Below are 19,864 nucleotides of genomic sequence, written 5' to 3'. Positions count from 1 at the left end.
AGGAGCATTAGATGCAGGATGTAAAATCAGAAACGCGGCAGTTGGAACAGATGCTTTGAAAATATGATTAGGGTTAATGGTCGTAGATGCATTAATTACAAACAATTTGATCTGTGCATGACCTTATCTCGATAAGAAATCAGTTTTAATGAGTTCTGGTCCTGGTAAGTAACAGTATGAAATGTTCCAATACATTGTTCAGATAGTGACGGTTTTGGTAAAAACTTTGCTAAACTATTGTTCACCAGAGTTGGGGCTAGTGTTGGATTCTGATGTTTTTAATCCAAGGTTCTTTCAGAAGTCAAAGACACAGAAAACTTGTTGCTTCATGATTGTTTTGTTAAGTCTTAATAGAACAAAGAAAAATTGAAAGTGACAGTAACAGGAGCAGATAGCAGAACAAAAAGATGAAGGTAGAGCTGCCTTGTGGTCAGCTATTGTTATACCCCTAGGTAAGAAAAATTCCATTCAAATTCATAGATAAGAGTCAACCAATGAGAAAGCACTTAATAGAATAATGCAGCGCCTGGAGGAGCTTCCAAAACCATACACTGAACAATTGCATATACATACTGTGACCACTAGGAAGCAGCTACTTGTATATAAGTAATTATATACAATACACATAGATAATTAATTGTTAAACTGCAAAGAAAATGGCAATTAAACCATCAGATCCAACACTAGCCAGAGAGTGTGATGGTATCTAGCCTGGCAAAGAAGGTCTGATGCACAGGGACATGGTATTCCATTAATTTCCCATATTTCCTGTGGTCAGGGAATATTCGTTGAGCCTGGTCCCTGATCCGGGAACATCTCCTTCGATTCACCTCTCGTCTCCATGTGTCTGCCTGCAGTGATTATTAATCTAGTGCCTGTAGGAACAGAGAGCAGTTCACTGTCTCCACAGTACCCTAGAGACACTCCCTCATTGCTGCCCTCTGAGGTCTCTGCTGTCAGTTTGTCCTCCTTCCCCTCTCTTTCCCCATAACAACTTCTTATTCTGGCATCATCCCCCTTCCTTTCCAGTCGTGATGAAGGGGCTCGGCCTGAAACATTGACTGTCCATTTCTCTCTGCAGATGCTGGTCCTCCAGCATCGTGCAGGTTTTGCATCAGATTTATCCTCCCACCTCCCCCTTCTCTCTGTTTCCATTTCCATTCTGGTCCCCCCTTATCCTCAGCTGCACATCACCTCCTTCTGTTCTCCCTCCTCCTTCCCTTTCTTCCATGGTCCACTGTCCTCACCTATCAGATCCTTTTGTTTTTCAGCCTTTTACCACTTCCACCTATCCCTTCCCAGTTTCTTACTTCAACCCCCTTCCCCACCTACCCAACTTCTCCCTCCCTGGTCTCACGTATCCCCTCCCAGCATCTTACTTCAACCCCCTTCCCCACCCACCCAACTTCTCCCTCCCTGGTCTCACGTATCCCCTCCCAGCTTCTTACTTCAACCCCCTTCCCCACCCACCCAACTTCTCCCTCCCCTGGTCTCACGTATCCCCTCCCAGCTTCTTACTTCAAACCCCTTCCCCTCCCACCCAACTTCTCCCTCCCCTGGTCTCACGTATCCCCTCCCAGCTTCTTACTTCAACCCCCTTCCCCACCCACCCAACTTCTCCCTCCCCGGTCTCATGTATCCCCTCCCAGCTTCTTACTTCAACCCCCTTCCCCACCCACCCAACTTCTCCCTCCCCGGTCTCACGTATCCCCTCCCAGCTTCTTACTTCATCCCCCTTCCCCACCCACCCAACTTCTCCCTCCCCGGTCTCACGTATCCCCTCCCAGCTTCTTACTTCAACCCCCTTCCCCACCCACCCAACTTCTCCCTCCCCAGTCTCACGTATCCCCTCCCAGCTTCTTTCTTCAACCCCCTTCCCCACCCACCCAACTTCTCCCTCCCCGGTCTCACGTATCCCCTCCCAGCTTCATACTTCATCCCCCTTCCCCACCCACCCAACTTCTCCCTCCCCGGTCTCACGTATCCCCTCCCAGCTTCTTACTTCAACCCCCTTCCCCACCCACCCAACTTCTCCCTCCCCGGTCTCACGTATCCCCTCCCAGCTTCTTACTTCATCCCCCTTCCCCACCCACCCAACTTCTCCCTCCCCGGTCTCACGTATCCCCTCCCAGCTTCTTACTTCAACCCCCTTCCCCACCCACCCAACTTCTCCCTCCCCGGTCTCACGTATCCCCTCCCAGCTTCTTACTTCAACCCCCTTCCCCACCCACCCAACTTCTCCCTCCCCGGTCTCACGTATCCCCTCCCAGCTTCTTACTTCATCCCCCTTCCCCACCCACCCAACTTCTCCCTCCCCGGTCTCACGTATCCCCTCCCAGCTTCTTACTTCAACCCCCTTCCCCACCCACCCAACTTCTCCCTCCCCAGTCTCACGTATCCCCTCCCAGCTTCTTTCTTCAACCCCCTTCCCCACCCACCCAACTTCTCCCTCCCCGGTCTCACGTATCCCCTCCCAGCTTCTTACTTCAACCCTCTTCCCCACCCACCCAACTTCTCCCTCCCCAGTCTCACGTATCCCCTCCCAGCTTCTTACTTCAACCCCCTTCCCCACCCACCCAACTTCTCCCTCCCCGGTCTCACGTATCCCCTCCCAGCTTCTTACTTCAACCCCCTTCCCCACCCACCCAACTTCTCCCTCCCCGGTCTCACGTATCCCCTCCCAGCTTCTTACTTCAACCCCCTTCCCCACCCACCCAACTTCTCCCTCCCCGGTCTCACGTATCCCCTCCCAGCTTCTTACTTCAAACCCCTTCCCCTCCCACCCAACTTCTCCCTCCCCGGTCTCACGTATCCCCTCCCAGCTTCTTACTTCAACCCCCTTCCCCACCCACCCAACTTCTCCCTCCCCAGTCTCACGTATCCCCTCCCAGCTTCATACTTCAACCCTCTTCCCCACCCACCCAACTTCTCCCTCCCCGGTCTCACGTATCACCTGCCAGCTTGTCCTCCTTCCCCTTCCCTACCTTCTTATTCTGTTTTTTCCCTTTTTCTTTCCAATCCTGATGAAGGGTCTCAGCCCAAAATGTTGACCGTTTATTCCCCTGCATTGATGCTGCCTGACCTGCTGAGTTCCTCCAGCACTGTGCGTGTATTGCTTTGGATTTCCTGCATCTATGGAAACCTGTTGTGGTTTTGATATTACAGGCACACTAGGTCAATAGTTTGCAGACACCAAGACCCGGCTGTGAAGTCTTATAGAACACTACAGCACAGAAACAGCCCTTCGGCCCATGTAGGCAGTATCCATTTCCCATCAACATGCACCCAGACCATAGCCCTCCATACCCCTCCCATCCGTGTACCCATCCAAATTTCTTTTTAATCTTGAGATTGAACCCAAATCCACCACTCCCGCGGTTCCCCACCCTCGCCACCCTCTAAGTGAAGAAGTTCCCCCTCATGTTCCCCTTAAATATTTCACCTTTCACCCTTTACATATGACCTCTGGTTCGAGTCTCGCCCAAGCTCAGTGGAAAAAGCCTGCTTGCATTTATCCTATCAATACCCCTCATAATTTTGTATTCCTCTCCCAAATCTCCCTTTATTCTCTACACTCCAAGGAATAAAGTTCTAACCTATTCAACCGTTGCTGAAATCTCATGTCCTCAAGTCCAGACAACATCCTTGTAATTTCTACCCACAGTAATGTTGGAACCCCATTCACCAGTCCCGACCTGTCCTTGCCAGGAAGCTGCCACTTGGCCGATACCGATGAGAACTGGAAGCCAGTACTCTGATAGGCTGGCACACTGCGGATTGTATCACTAACATACAGTGGTTTAGCAAGACGGATGTGTCTCCGGTTCTGTCAGTGGACTGCTCTAGTCATTGTCTGAAAGTGCAACTTCGAGCAGGTGTTCTAATCAATGTATAATGATCGTTGCATGTTCTGATTATCATATAACAACTTCAAATCATTTATGTTGTAATGTAAATACATAATTTATTAGTTAATAGATGCTAGTGTATTACTAGTAGTTATTGTTAAGTATGAATGTTTAAATAATGCTAAATATGCACACGGTGGCCACTTGATTAGGTACTGGAGAGGAATCCAGTGCGGTCTTCCGCGGCTGTAGCCCATCCACTTCAAGGTTCGATGTATTGTGCCTTCAGAGATGCTCTTCTGCACACCACTGTTGTAACGTGTGGTTATCTGAGTTACTGCCACCTTCCTGTCAGCTTGAACCAGTCTGGTCATTCTCTTCTGACCTCTCATTAACAAGGCATTTTCACCCACAGAACTGCCACTCACTGGATTTTTTCTCTTTTGTTTTCCACACCATTCTCTGTAAACTCTTGCGTGTGAAAATCGCAGGAGATCAACAGTTTCTGAGATACTCCAACCACCCCATCTATCGCCACAGTCACTTAGATTATGTTTCTTCCCTGTTCTGATGTTTGGTCCAAACAAATGAACCTCTTGACCATGTCTGTATGCTTTTGTGAATTGATTTGCTGCCACACGATTGGCTGACTAGATATTTGCATTAATGAGCAAGTGCAAACATGTACATAATAAAGTGGCCACTGAGTATATATACAAACAGTAATGTATATACAGTATAATAATGGCATATTGAACTAAATAGTCTGTGGTAAATCTTTGGCAGTATTATTCACATGATATTGTTAACAAGCAGGAATGTGCTTCTTTTGGAGGGAGTTCAGAACGTATTCAGTTGGATGGAGAGGTTGTCCAGTGAGGAAAGATCGAGTCAGTTAGTTAGTTAAGCCATCACCCCTACAGGGTCGTAGCCACCGACAGCAGCTCGCCAGTCCTCTGTCCTGGGCCAGTCTGCTGGTGGTCCTGCATGGCAGATGACCCTGTGGCTTCCACTGACTAGCGGATCTCACCACACGATTTCATATGTCTTCCAGATGAAGATCCTTCCTCTGCCAGAAATGAGGTCTTTGGATCTTCAGACTGGAGTAATTCCTTCTCATCTCTGTTCTAAGGGACATTCCTTTATCCTTTATCCTCTGGTCCTAGACTCCCCCATTAGAGGAAACATCCTCTCCACATCCAATCTGTCTCTAGGCTTTTCAATATTCAATAGGTTTTAATATGACCCCCCCCCATTTTTCTAAACTCCAGTTAGTACAGACTCAAAGCCAACAAATGCTCCTCATGTATTAACCCTTTCATTCCCAAGGTCATTCTCATGAACCTCCTCTGGAGCCTGTCCACGGGGTGGTGTGGAAACTGAATCATTGATTTTCGGGTAAGATAGCCACTTTATAGGGTCGGGGATTTAGGGAACAGATAGGACACAGCAGCCAGGTCCAGGTTAACCTTTGTCGTACTGAATGGAGGAGCAGGCTCAGCATGAGAGGTACGAGAGATGGCTGTTGTGAAGGGAAAATGGTAAAGAAAAGTAACATCAGTTGAACAGTTTCTTTAAAATTATAATTGAAATAATTAAGATTTCCAACAAGATGCCAAAGGCTTGGAATATTATTATTACTAAAGAATTGGACTCTAAGAAGCATAGTGATTAGTGCAACATTATTAAAGCTTGGGGCAGCAGAGTTCATAATTCAATTCCGGACTCCTCTGTAAGGAGTTTGTACATTTCCCCAATGGAATGTGTGGGTTTTCTCCGGATGCTCCGGTTTCCTCCCGCAAACCAAACACGTACTGGTTAGTAGGGTTAATTGGTGATTGTAAATTGTCCCATGATTAGGCGAGGGTTGATCCGGTGGGTTAGGAGGGTCTGTTCCACACTTTGAGAATGTCCATTTAAAAAAAACAGGAAACAAGTCAGCAATCGTCCTCACCGTTCAGTCACTCACAATTCTTCAATTCTGAATCCCTAAAGAGGCCCACTGAGCCAAGCATGCTTACACATGCATGTAAATAGCTTCTTTGAAGTTTGGAGAGGTTTAAGTTCAAAGTAAGTTTATTATCAAGGTACGTATATGTCACCATGTACAACCCTGAGATTTATTTTCTTGCAGGTATTCACAGTAGAACAAAAAAAGCCCAGTAGAATCAATGAAAAACTACACACAAACAAAGGCTGACAATCAACCACTGTGCAAAATAAAAGACAAAATGTGCCAATAAATAATTTGGAGAACATGAGTCTTTGAAAGTGAGTCGATAGGTTGTGGGCTCAGTTTAGTGTTGAGGAGAGTGAAGTTATCCATGTTGGTTCAGGAGCCTGATGGCTGTTCCTGAACCTGGTGGTGTGGGGCCTCGGGCTCCAGTACCTCCTTCCCAAAGGCAGAAGTGAGAAGAGAGCATGTATGTATTGGTTTATGAACTACAACTCATAGGTTAAGGATGAAAGGTGAAATATTTGGGGTGGACATGAGGGAGAAGTTGTTCACTCAGAGGATGGTGAGTGTGTGGAATGTGGTGGATGTGGGTTTAATTTCAACATTTAAGAAAAATTTGGACAAGTACATGAACAGGAGGGGTATGGAGGGCTATGGTCCAGGTGTGGGTGGATAGAACTAGGCAGAATGATGGATTAAACATGAATCTGATGGGCCAAAGGGCCTGTTTCTCGGCTGTGGTGTCTCTGATTCTCAATTCTTCATATATATAACCAAGGGGTATTCCTTTTTTTCAGAGTAGGTGCCCATGTTTTATGATGTATGTGAGTGTGTGCTGCCGAGAGCCGCTGTGTGAATATAAAACCCGGATACCTGGGTCTAGCAGGATAACAATTCAGTATGTTTTCACAGTCCCTGATTATCCCTGGGAAGAGTCCAACAAGGAAAAAGTCCGGACCTTTCGGCTCTCGTCGGAGCAGTGCCATTGGCATTGAGAACATCCAGGAGGTGGCAGAGAGAAGGTACGGGAGTCAAACATGGTGTGGTTTGCTGCAGTACACTTTCTGATAGGGATATCTAAACCTATTGTACAGCTCTTCTGACCATATATTGTGATATTACTTCCAGTAATCCACTTCAATGATTTGAAAAAATTAGCTTCATAAGACATAGGAGCAGTTCGGCCATTTGGTCCAACGGGTCTCTCCACCATTCCATCATGGCTGATCTACTATCTCTCTTGTAACGCCCTGATTAAGATTTTTATTGCTGAGCTGCAGGGATTTCATTTTAGCTGTTCTGTAAGAGCAGTCTGTTCTGCTTTCAGCCTGTTTGGGCTGGAGATAAGGGGCTGTGATGTTCAAGCTTAGGAATGTAGTGTCATTCAATCAGGATGCTGGAATTGGGAGAAGGTTCTAGAGAACACTGGGTGGAGGGGCTTTTGTGACAGACAGTGGTGTGGGTCGAGGTCTTTTTGGCGGGAGATGGGAGAAGACAGAAGGGAAGATGGCTGAGGATGCTCCCTGTTGCACACGGTGCCTTGTGCAGTTTCTTGGCTTCAAGGAGGAAGGACCAATACTCCCGTGGGGGAGCCCACCTGTCCGAGACGGATTTCAAGCGAAATTCAGAAGGTGACGTGTGCTTTCACGCAGACCATAGATCCAGCGCGTAAGCTAAAGACAACTTCAAGATGAGCTCCAACATATGCAGATGTTTGCTGGGCGCTATTTATTATTTTTCTTTTCCTACTAACCTCGATAAAGCTGACATTTGTCAATATACTTTCTTTAGAATTGTATGCAAAGTATGATCTGTTACTTCTTGCTGACGGATAATTGTGAGTGAGCAACATTTACACAGTATTCACTCAGATTGGGGTGTGGGCAAAACATTCCAGTCTGGTGGGACCCAAGTCATATCAACCCTAGACAAATGGAATTTGAGAAAGGTGGTTTTCTCACTGCTGAGTCCATTGGCTTGTTAGAGATAAAAAGAGCTTTCACTCGCTCTCACTGCAACATTTGGTTCCCTGACTAATCAAGAACCAATCAACCTCACTTTAAATATACCCAATGACTTGACCTCCACAACCATTAAAGGCACTTAGCTGCACAGATTCACCATCCTCTGCCTAAAGAAATTCCTCCACATCTCTGTTCTGAAGGAATGTCCTTCTATTCGAAAGCTATGCCCTCTAGTCCGAGACACACCCAGTCCAAGTCAATTGTCACGTGTGCACCGAAAAATACAGTGAAATGTATTTTTGCATCAAATCAAATCAGCGAAGATAATTTAGGGACAGCCCACAACTGTTGCCAAGTTTCTGGTGCCAACACAGCATGGCCACAACTCACTAACCCTCCCCACAACTCACTAACCCTACCCACAACTTACTAACCCCCGCCACAACTCACTAACCCCCGCCACAACTCACTAACCCTCCCCACAACTCACTAACCCTACCCACAACTCACTAACCCTACCCACAACTCACTAACCCCCGCCACAATCACTAACCCTCGCCACAACTCACTAACCCTCCCCACAACCCACTAACCCTCCCCACAACTCACTAACCCTCCCCACAGCTCACTAACCCTCCCCACAACTCACTAACCCACCCCACAACTCACTAACCCTACCCACAACTCACTAACCCCCGCCACAGCTCACTAACCCCCGCCACAACTCACTAACCCTCCCCACAACACACTAACCCCCGCCACAACTCACTAACCCCCGCCACAACTCACTAACCCTCCCCACAACTCACTAACCCTCCCCACAACTCACTAACCCCCGCCACAGCTCACTAACCCCCGCCACAACTCACTAACCCCCGCCACAGCTCACTAACCCTCCCCACAGCTCACTAACCCCCGCCACAGCTCACTAACCCCCGCCACAACTCACTAACCCTCCCCACAACTCACTAACCCCCGCCACAACTCACTAACCCTCCCCACAACTCACTAACCCTCCCCACAACTCACTAACCCCCGCCACAACTCACTAACCCTCCCCACAACTCACTAACCCTCCCCACAACTCACTAACCCTCCCCACAACTCACTAACCCTCCCCACAACTCACTAACCCCCGCCACAGCTCACTAACCCCCGCCACAGCTCACTAACCCTCCCCGCAGCTCACTAACCCTCCCCGCAACTCACTAACCCCCGCCGCAACTCACTAACCCCCCGCAACTCACTAACCCCCGCCACAGCTCACCAACCCCCGCCACAACTCACCTAACCCCGCCGCAACTCACCAACCCCCGCCGCAGCTCACCAACCCCCGCCGCAGCTCACCAACCCCCGCCGCAACTCACCAACCCCCGCCGCAACTCACCAACCCCCGCCGCAGCTCACCAACCCTCCCCGCAACTCACCAACCCTCCCCGCAACTCACCAACCCCCGCCGCAACTCACCAACCCTCCCCACAACTCACCAACCCTCCCCACAACTCACCAACCCTCCCCGCAACTCACCAACCCTCCCCACAACTCACCAACCCCCGCCGCAACTCACCAACCCTCCCCGCAACTCACCAACCCTCCCCGCAACTCACCAACCCTCCCCGCAACTCACCAACCCTCCCCGCAACTCACCAACCCTCCCCACAACTCACCAACCCTCCCCACAACTCACCAACCCTCCCCGCAACTCACCAACCCTCCCCGCAACTCACCAACCCTCCCCACAACTCACCAACCCCCGCCACAACTCACCAACCCTCCCCGCAACTCACCAACCCTCCCCGCAACTCACCAACCCTCCCCGCAACTCACCAACCCTCCCCGCAACTCACCAACCCCCGCCGCAACTCACCAACCCTCCCCGCAACTCACCAACCCTCCCCGCAACTCACCAACCCTCCCCGCAACTCACCAACCCTCCCCGCAACTCACCAACCCTCCCCGCAACTCACCAACCCTCCCCACAACTCACCAACCCCCGCCACAACTCACCAACCCTCCCCACAACTCACCAACCCTCCCCACAACTCACCAACCCCCGCCACAACTCACTAAGCCCCGCCACAACTCTCTAACCCCCGCCACAACACTCTAACCCCCGCCGCAGCTCACCAACCCTCCCCACAACTCACCAACCCCCGCCACAACTCACTAAGCCCCGCCACAACTCTCTAACCTCCGCCACAACTCTCTAACCCCCGCCACAGCTTTCTAACCCCTGCCACAACTCACCAACCCCCACCACAGCTTTCTAACCCCCGCCACAACTCACTAACCCTTGTTCAACTCTCTAACCTTAGCCACTCATCCTTTTGAAATGTAGGAGGAAACTGGATTACCTGGGGGAAACAAGCAGTCATGGGGAGAAAATACAAACCCCTTACAGATAACGGCAGGAGTCGAATCTTTTAAACACTACAGCATAGAATCAGGCTCCTTGTCCCATCTGACATGCTGACAATCACTTCTTTCTAATCCCATCTAATCCAAGCTACAGTGCAGAGTTGTGGGCACAGCCCAGCACATCACAGGAACCGGCCTCCCTCTATGTCTACACTTGTCACTGCCCCAGTGAAGCAGCCAGCCTAATCAAAGACCCCATCCACCCCAGACATCCTCTCTCCTTCTCCCTCCCATCAGACAAGCTTATGTATCTCCAGGCCTAAGGACAGCTTCTTCCCTGTGGTTATCAGACTATTAAATAGTACCATAATACATGCCCTCTAGTCATTATGACCTTCATTGCACTCTCTCTGTAACTGTACACTTTATTCTGCAATCTGTTATTATTTTCCATTGTACTACCTCAGTACACTGTGTAATGATCTGATCCGTACGGATAACGTGCAAGGTTTTTCACTTAACCTCAGTACATATGACAATAATAATCCAACTTACCATGTTACCAATATCTTCATCCCCAGTGGGTCCAGATCCTAAAAGTCCCACCCCAGGGGCACAGTGGGGGCACCTTCACAAGGATGTTCTGTTTTTATTTCTGCTATCCCCATTCATCCCACTTCCCAACTCACAATCTGAAGGACTGTGACTGTGTCGCACAATGTTGTCCAAGTGCTTCTTAAATGAGATGAGGGTTGCTGAACACAGCTCACGTTGCTGAATCAAAATCAGAATCAAGTTCATTATCACAAAACCATCAGACAGAGTAGCAGACTCAGGCCATTCAGCCCATCAAGTCTGCTGTGCCATTCCATCATGGCTGATTTATTATCCTTCTCAACTCTATTGTCATACCTTCTTCCCATAACCTTTGACACCCTGACAAATCAACAACAAACACAACCTAAGGATTTGATGTGGGTAATACACAAGTGACACCACACTTTCCTACATAACATGGCCACAATGTTCAACAGAACAACACAAGTAACAACAACAGCAAAAGAAACCCACTCTCCACCCACCCACAAACACAGATGGGCTTCCAACTTAAGACAAACCACCTCCGGGCCCCCAATCCCCGGACTCACTGACCTAAGGGCATTGACCCAGCGGACTGGCCAACTGAATAAAACATTAAAGCAATGCACGTATGTAATAGATAATAAATTTGTTTGACTTTTACTCTGCTCTAATAGATCTGATTGATCTCATGGGGCTACTTGAAGACATTATTATCCTTTCATAGTGCAGTATATGTGTTTGTCAAATAGTGCTTTGGAAATTCATCTCCAGCACTTTCTGTTCTTAAACTGGGGCACAGGCCACAGAAAGCATCTTGCCAGAGTCCTCTATCCTGGGCCAAACTTCCACTTTGTCTTCCGATGTTATCCATCTTCTTGGTGTATCCTTCCTCTCCCAGGGATGAAGATTTTGAAGGTTCTGCTGTCGGGATGGGGTTGCTAGCCCCAGACCCAACCCTCCTCCTTTCGCAGCCGGGGTTGGGAACGTCCATAGCGAAGTCAGTCTTCTCCACCTCTCTTGCTCTCTTTTGTCCATGACACCACTGGCATTTAGGGCAGCAATGAAGGTCTTCTATCTCTGGCGGTGTTCACGGCTTCCTTCACCGTGTCAGGGCTTCACTACTGTCAGCCATGCAAATCCCGGGGTGCAGACTCCCAAGAATACTGTCACACACAGATGTAGAGGGATTCTTCATTGCTGTTTCCATGCTGTTAGGCCTGAGCTGAACCCCTGAGCCTGGAGGACAGGTGGGCCACTCTTCGTCTGGTTTCTGCCCTTTGACCTGTTGACATGGGTGACTCTCCCAGGAGACAAAGCCAAAAGCCCTGACTCCAGGCACGCAAGCCTCCACGCTACGACAAGGTTGTGGCCCTCCTGGGCGACTCTACACCAGTACCAATTTAAGTTGCTTACTCAACCCTTGTTGCTGATGAAATGAAAGTGGAAGAGCTGTGATGGAGATACTTCTGATTTTCTATTTCCCTGTCCTTTGTCACCCACAGAGAGAGCTCATCAAGTACCCAGAAGACCCCAGACAGTGGTCACATATCACAGGAACAAAAATCTGAAAACTCATCCAATCAGAGTTCTCCCGAGATGCCCACAACAAAGAACAGGTATGTGTAGATAAATTACAGAATTAGTCAGCTACTAAAGAGTGCTCTCTCCATCGGTGAAATCATGACATGAGGTCACTCTGTAAGTCGAAGCCAAAATCACAGAAATTGAGAACTGGGCCAAAGTTCAAAGCAAATTTATTATCAAAGTATGTGTTTTATATTACAGCTTGAGATTTGTCTCCTTACAGGCAGCCACAAAACAAAGAAGCACAATGGAATCCATTAAAAAAAGACAGTCAATGTGCAGAAGAAAAGCAAATAGTGCAAACAACAAAAGCAGGCAACAACCGAAGTTCACAAAAGTTTCACAAAACTTTCAGTTCACTTCCCATTGTTTATTTCATTGTTTTTTGGCAACTGAAATCACTGTTCCTTCCAAACACTTGGAAAATTAATTTTTATGTGGGAAGCCTTCCATTCGCCTGTTCCTCTGCTCTTTTTTAAGTTTGTCTTGTCTTTTAATTCAGTCTTTTTCCCTCTTTATTTCACCTTTAGTAGACTTTTCCACACTGAATGCACCGTAAATCAGACCCAGGTTGCTGAAGGCTGTCATTATCAGGGGTGTTAAGATTATTAGCTCCCATTACCTGTTAAATGCTCCCAATGGAATTTGTCTCAAATCGCCAAGTCCAGCCCCAGTTTTCATGAGTGGATTAGCTATTAACCATTTCAACTGACAGGACAAGAGACAAAGGTGGCTTACTGGCGTCTTAAAACCAGTCGCTTCAGGCAGATGAGGCTCATCAGCCATGGTTAGCAGCTCATCTAGGAGAAGGAAAACTTTGATCTCAAACCTCCACTGCCTCGGGGAAGGCTTCGGAAATAAAAGCCTAGGAAAAATCCAGAGCTGGAGTCCCTAAGGCAGTCCAACTTTGAGTTCAACACTGACTGACAACTCCTGCAACGCCACTGCTGCCGAACTGGATCATCCTCTGTTGTTCCTGTGGATTCACCAACCTATGGAGAGAGTGCAGAGGGGATCTACCAGGATGCTGTCTGGATTAGAGAGAGTGCAGAGGGGATTCACCGGGATGCTGCCTGGATTAGAGAGAGTGCAGAGGAGATTCACCAGGATGCTGCCTGGATTAGAGAGAGTGCAGAGGGGATCTACCAGGATGCTGTCTGGATTAGAGAGAGTGCAGAGGGGATTCACCAGGATGCTGCCTGGATTAGAGAGAGTGCAGAGGAGATTCACCAGGATGCTGCCTGGATTAGAGAGGGTGTAGAGGGGATCTACCAGGATGCTGCCTGGATTAGAGAGAGTGCAGAGGGGATCTACCAGGATGCTGCCTGGATTAGAGAGAGTGCAGAGGGGATCTACCAGGATGCTGCCTGGATTAGAGAGGGTGCAGAGGAGATTCACCAGGATGCTGCCTGGATTAGAGAGGGTGCAGAGGAGAGTCACCGGGATGCTGCCTGGATTAGAGAGAGTGCAGAGGGGATCTACCAGGATGCTGCCTGGATTAGAGAGGGTGCAGAGGAGATTCACCAGGATGCTGCCTGGATTAGAGAGGGTGCAGAGGAGAGTCACCAGGATGCTGCCTGGATTAGAGAGGGTGCAGAGGAGATCTACCAGGATGCTGCCTGGATTAGAGAGAGTGCAGAGGGGATCTACCAGGATGCTGCCTGGATCAGAGAGGGTGCAGAGGAGATTCACCAGGATGCTGCCTGGATTAGAGAGGGTGCAGAGGAGATTCACCAGGATGCTGCCTGGATTAGAGAGAGTGCAGAGGAGATCGACCAGGATGCTGCCTGGATTAGAGAGGGTGCAGAGGAGATTGACCAGGATGCTGCCTGGATTAGAGAGGGTGCAGAGGAGATTCACCAGGACGCTGTCTGGATTAGAGAGGGTGCAGAGGAGATTCACCAGGATGCTGCCTGGATTAGAGAGGGTGCAGAGGGGATCTACCAGGATGCTGCCTGGATTAGAGAGAGTGCAGAGGAGATTGACCAGGATGCTGCCTGGATTAGAGAGAGTGCAGAGGGGATCTACCAGGATGCTGCCTGGATTAGAGAGAGTGCAGAGGAGATTCACCAGGATGCTGCCTGGATTAGAGAGGGTGCAGAGGAGATTTACCAGGATGCTGCCTGGATTAGAGAGGGTGCAGAGGAGATTCATCGGGGTGCTGCCTGGATTAGAGAGGGTGCAGAGGAGATTCACCAGGATGCTGCCTGGATTAGAGAGAGTGCAGAGGAGATTTACCAGGATGCTGCCTGGATTAGAGAGGGTGCAGAGGGGATCTACCAGGATGCTGCCTGGATTAGAGAGAGTGCAGAGGAGATTCACCAGGATGCTGCCTGGATTAGAGAGGGTGCAGAGGAGATTCACCAGGATGCTGCCTGGATTAGAGAGAGTGCAGAGGAGATTCACCAGGATGCTGCCTGGATTAGAGAGGGTGCAGAGGAGATTCACCAGGACGCTGCCTGGATTAGAGAGGGTGCAGAGGGGATCTACCAGGATGCTGCCTGGATTAGAGAGGGTGCAGAGGAGATTTACCAGGATGCTGCCTGGATTAGAGAGGGTGCAGAGGAGATTTACCAGGATGCTGCCTGGATTAGAGAGGGTGCAGAGGAGATTTACCAGGATGCTGCCTGGATTAGAGAGGGTGCAGAGGAGATTTACCAGGATGCTGCCTGGATTAGAGAGGGTGCAGAGGAGATTCACCAGGATGCTGCCTGGATTAGAGAGGGTGCAGAGGAGGTTCACCAGGATGCTGCCTGGATTAGAGAGGGTGCAGAGGGGATCTACCAGGATGCTGCCTGGATTAGAGAGGGTGCAGAGGGGATTTACCAGGATGCTGCCTGGATTAGAGAGGGTGCAGAGGAGATTCACCAGGATGCTGCCTGGATTAGAGAGGGTGCAGAGGAGATTCACCAGGACGCTGCCTGGATTAGAGAGGGTGCAGAGGAGGTTCACCAGGATGCTGCCTGGATTAGAGAGAGTGCAGAGGAGATTCACCAGGATGCTGCCTGGATTAGAGAGGGTGTAGAGGGGATCTACCAGGATGCTGCCTGGATTAGAGAGAGTGCAGAGGGGATCTACCAGGATGCTGCCTGGATTAGAGAGAGTGCAGAGGGGATCTACCAGGATGCTGCCTGGATTAGAGAGGGTGCAGAGGAGATTCACCAGGATGCTGCCTGGATTAGAGAGGGTGCAGAGGAGAGTCACCGGGATGCTGCCTGGATTAGAGAGAGTGCAGAGGGGATCTACCAGGATGCTGCCTGGATTAGAGAGGGTGCAGAGGAGATTCACCAGGATGCTGCCTGGATTAGAGAGGGTGCAGAGGAGAGTCACCAGGATGCTGCCTGGATTAGAGAGGGTGCAGAGGAGATCTACCAGGATGCTGCCTGGATTAGAGAGAGTGCAGAGGGGATCTACCAGGATGCTGCCTGGATCAGAGAGGGTGCAGAGGAGATTCACCAGGATGCTGCCTGGATTAGAGAGGGTGCAGAGGAGATTCACCAGGATGCTGCCTGGATTAGAGAGAGTGCAGAGGAGATCGACCAGGATGCTGCCTGGATTAGAGAGGGTGCAGAGGAGATTGACCAGGATGCTGCCTGGATTAGAGAGGGTGCAGAGGAGATTCACCAGGACGCTGTCTGGATTAGAGAGGGTGCAGAGGAGATTCACCAGGATGCTGCCTGGATTAGAGAGGGTGCAGAGGGGATCTACCAGGATGCTGCCTGGATTAGAGAGAGTGCAGAGGAGATTGACCAGGATGCTGCCTGGATTAGAGAGAGTGCAGAGGGGATCTACCAGGATGCTGCCTGGATCAGAGAGAGTGCAGAGGAGATTCACCAGGATGCTGCCTGGATTAGAGAGGGTGCAGAGGAGATTTACCAGGATGCTGCCTGGATTAGAGAGGGTGCAGAGGAGATTCATCGGGGTGCTGCCTGGATTAGAGAGGGTGCAGAGGAGATTCACCAGGATGCTGCCTGGATTAGAGAGAGTGCAGAGGAGATTTACCAGGATGCTGCCTGGATTAGAGAGGGTGCAGAGGGGATCTACCAGGATGCTGCCTGGATTAGAGAGAGTGCAGAGGAGATTCACCAGGATGCTGCCTGGATTAGAGAGGGTGCAGAGGAGATTCACCAGGATGCTGCCTGGATTAGAGAGAGTGCAGAGGAGATTCACCAGGATGCTGCCTGGATTAGAGAGGGTGCAGAGGAGATTCACCAGGACGCTGCCTGGATTAGAGAGGGTGCAGAGGGGATCTACCAGGATGCTGCCTGGATTAGAGAGGGTGCAGAGGAGATTTACCAGGATGCTGCCTGGATTAGAGAGGGTGCAGAGGAGATTTACCAGGATGCTGCCTGGATTAGAGAGGGTGCAGAGGAGATTTACCAGGATGCTGCCTGGATTAGAGAGGGTGCAGAGGAGATTTACCAGGATGCTGCCTGGATTAGAGAGGGTGCAGAGGAGATTCACCAGGATGCTGCCTGGATTAGAGAGGGTGCAGAGGAGGTTCACCAGGATGCTGCCTGGATTAGAGAGGGTGCAGAGGGGATCTACCAGGATGCTGCCTGGATTAGAGAGGGTGCAGAGGGGATTTACCAGGATGCTGCCTGGATTAGAGAGGGTGCAGAGGAGATTCACCAGGATGCTGCCTGGATTAGAGAGGGTGCAGAGGAGATTCACCAGGACGCTGCCTGGATTAGAGAGGGTGCAGAGGAGATTCACCAGGACGCTGCCTGGATTAGAGAGGGTGCAGAGGAGGTTCACCAGGATGCTGCCTGGATTAGAGAGGGTGCAGAGGGGATCTACCAGGATGCTGCCTGGATTAGAGAGGGTGCAGAGGAGATTTACCAGGATGCTGCCTGGATTAGAGAGGGTGCAGAGGAGATTCACCAGGATGCTGCCTGGATTAGAGAGGGTGCAGAGGAGATTCACCAGGACGCTGCCTGGATTAGAGAGGGTGCAGAGGAGATTCACCAGGACGCTGCCTGGATTAGAGAGGGTGCAGAGGAGATTCACCAGGATGCTGCCTGGATTAGAGAGGGTGCAGAGGAGATTCACCAGGATGCTGCCTGGATTAGAGAGAGTGCAGAGGAGATCTACCAGGATGCTGCCTGGATTAGAGATGGTGCAGAGGAGATCTACCAGGATGCTGCCTGGATTAGAGATGGTGCAGAGGAGATTTACCAGGATGCTGCCTGGATTAGAGAGGGTGCAGAGGAGATTCACCAGGATGCTGCCTGGATTAGAGAGGGTGCAGAGGAGATTTACCAGGATGCTGCCTGGATTAGAGAGGGTGCAGAGCAGATTCACCAGGATGCTGTCTGGATTAGAGAGGGTGCAGAGCAGATTCACCAGGATGCTGCCTGGATTAGAGAGGGTGCAGAGGAGATCTACCAGGATGTTGCCTGGATTAGAGATGGTGCAGAGGAGATTCACCAGGATGCTGCCTGGATTAGAGAGGGTGCAGAGGAGATCTACCAGGATGTTGCCTGGATTAGAGATGGTGCAGAGGAGATTCACCAGGATGCTGCCTGGATTAGAGAGGGTGCAGAGGAGATTCACCAGGATGCTGCCTGGATTAGAGAGAGTGCAGAGGAGATTCACCAGGATGCTGCCTGGATTAGAGAGAGTGCAGAGGAGATTCACCAGGACGCTGCCTGGATTAGAGAGGGTGCAGAGGGGATCTACCAGGATGCTGCCTGGATTAGAGAGGGTGCAGAGGAGATTTACCAGGATGCTGCCTGGATTAGAGAGGGTGCAGAGGAGATTTACCAGGATGCTGCCTGGATTAGAGAGGGTGCAGAGGAGATTTACCAGGATGCTGCCTGGATTAGAGAGGGTGCAGAGGAGATTTACCAGGATGCTGCCTGGATTAGAGAGGGTGCAGAGGAGATTTACCAGGATGCTGCCTGGATTAGAGAGGGTGCAGAGGAGATTCACCAGGATGCTGCCTGGATTAGAGAGGGTGCAGAGGAGGTTCACCAGGATGCTGCCTGGATTAGAGAGGGTGCAGAGGGGATCTACCAGGATGCTGCCTGGATTAGAGAGAGTGCAGAGGAGATTCACCAGGATGCTGCCTGGATTAGAGAGGGTGCAGAGGAGATTCACCAGGATGCTGCCTGGATTAGAGAGGGTGCAGAGGAGATTCACCAGGATGCTGCCTGGATTAGAGAGGGTGCAGAGGAGATTCACCAGGATGCTGCCTGGATTAGAGAGGGTGCAGAGGAGATTCACCAGGACGCTGCCTGGATTAGAGAGGGTGCAGAGGAGATTCACCAGGACGCTGCCTGGATTAGAGAGGGTGCAGAGGGGATCTACCAGGATGCTGCCTGGATTAGAGAGGGTGCAGAGGAGATTCACCAGGATGCTGCCTGGATTAGAGAGAGTGCAGAGGAGATCTACCAGGATGTTGCCTGGATTAGAGATGGTGCAGAGGAGATTCACCAGGATGCTGCCTGGATTAGAGAGGGTGCAGAGGAGATTTACCAGGATGCTGCCTGGATTAGAGAGGGTGCAGAGGAGATTTACCAGGATGCTGCCTGGATTAGAGAGGGTGCAGAGGAGATTCACCAGGATGCTGTCTGGATTAGAGTGGGTGCAGAGGAGATTCACCAGGATGCTGCCTGGATTAGAGAGGGTGCAGAGGAGATCTACCAGGATGTTGTCTGGATTAGAGAGGGTGCAGAGGAGATTTACCAGGATGTTGCCTGCTTTATCATATGAAGCAAGGTTAGCAGAGCTAGGACTTTTCTCTTTGGAGCGTAGAAGACTGAGAGGAGACTTGATAGAGGTCTGCAAAATTATCAGAGGCATAGATAGGGTGGATAGTCAGTACCTGTTTCCCAGGGCACCAATAGCAAACACCAGAGGGCATATGTACAAAATTAAGGGAGAGAAGTTTAGGGGAGACATCAGGGGTAAGTTTTTTTTACACAGAGGGTTGTGAGTGCCTGGAATGACTTGCCAGGGATGGTGGTGGAGATTAAGACATTAGGGGTATTTAAGAACCTCTTGGACAGGCACATGGATGAAAGAAAAATGGAGGGTTATGGTGTAGTGTGGGTTTAGTACTTTTTTTAAGGATTATATGGGTCGGCAAAACATGGAGGGTTGAAGGGCCTGTACTGTGCTGTAGTGTTCTATGGTTCTATGGTTCTAACTGTGAGGCGAGGGGGAGCTGCTACATATCGTACTGGGCACCAGCTTGTCTCCATATGGTACTGGGCACCAGCTTGTCTCCATATGGTACTGGGCACCGGCTTGCTCTCCATATGGTACTGGGCACCGGCTTGCTCTCCATATGGTACTGGGCACCGGCTTGCTCTCCATATGGTACTGGGCACCGGCTTGCTCTCCGTGTGGTACTGGGCACCAGCTTGCTCTCCGTGTGGTACTGGGCACCTGCTTGCTCTCCGTGTCGTACTGGGCACCGGCTTGCTCTCCGTGTGGTACTGGGCACCGGCTTGCTCTCCGTGTCATACTGGGCACCAGCTTGCTCTCCATATTGTACTGGGCACCAGCTTGCTCTCCGTGTCATACTGGGCACCAGCTTGTCTCCATATGGTACTGGGCACCGG

The 19,864-nt window shown here is 50.3% G+C and overlaps 1 protein-coding gene across 22 annotated transcripts in view; it reads left to right on the top strand.

Annotated features, from left to right (window-relative positions):
- The window catches only part of rap1gapa (RAP1 GTPase activating protein a), a 448,318-nt gene that overhangs the window by 406,891 nt on the left and 21,563 nt on the right, over positions 1-19,864 (top strand). For all 22 annotated transcript variants that reach the window (XM_059952366.1, XM_059952382.1, XM_059952368.1 and 19 more), the window contains 2 exons: positions 6,718-6,827; positions 12,212-12,325. In XM_059952366.1, the coding sequence (XP_059808349.1) occupies positions 6,718-6,827; positions 12,212-12,325 (224 nt within the window). The remainder of the gene's footprint in view (positions 1-6,717; positions 6,828-12,211; positions 12,326-19,864) is intronic.

The sequence above is a fragment of the Hypanus sabinus genome, chromosome 27 (genome assembly GCF_030144855.1).
Source record: "Hypanus sabinus isolate sHypSab1 chromosome 27, sHypSab1.hap1, whole genome shotgun sequence".
NCBI lineage: Eukaryota > Metazoa > Chordata > Chondrichthyes > Myliobatiformes > Dasyatidae > Hypanus > Hypanus sabinus.
This window is presented reverse-complemented; position numbering and strand designations above follow the sequence as displayed.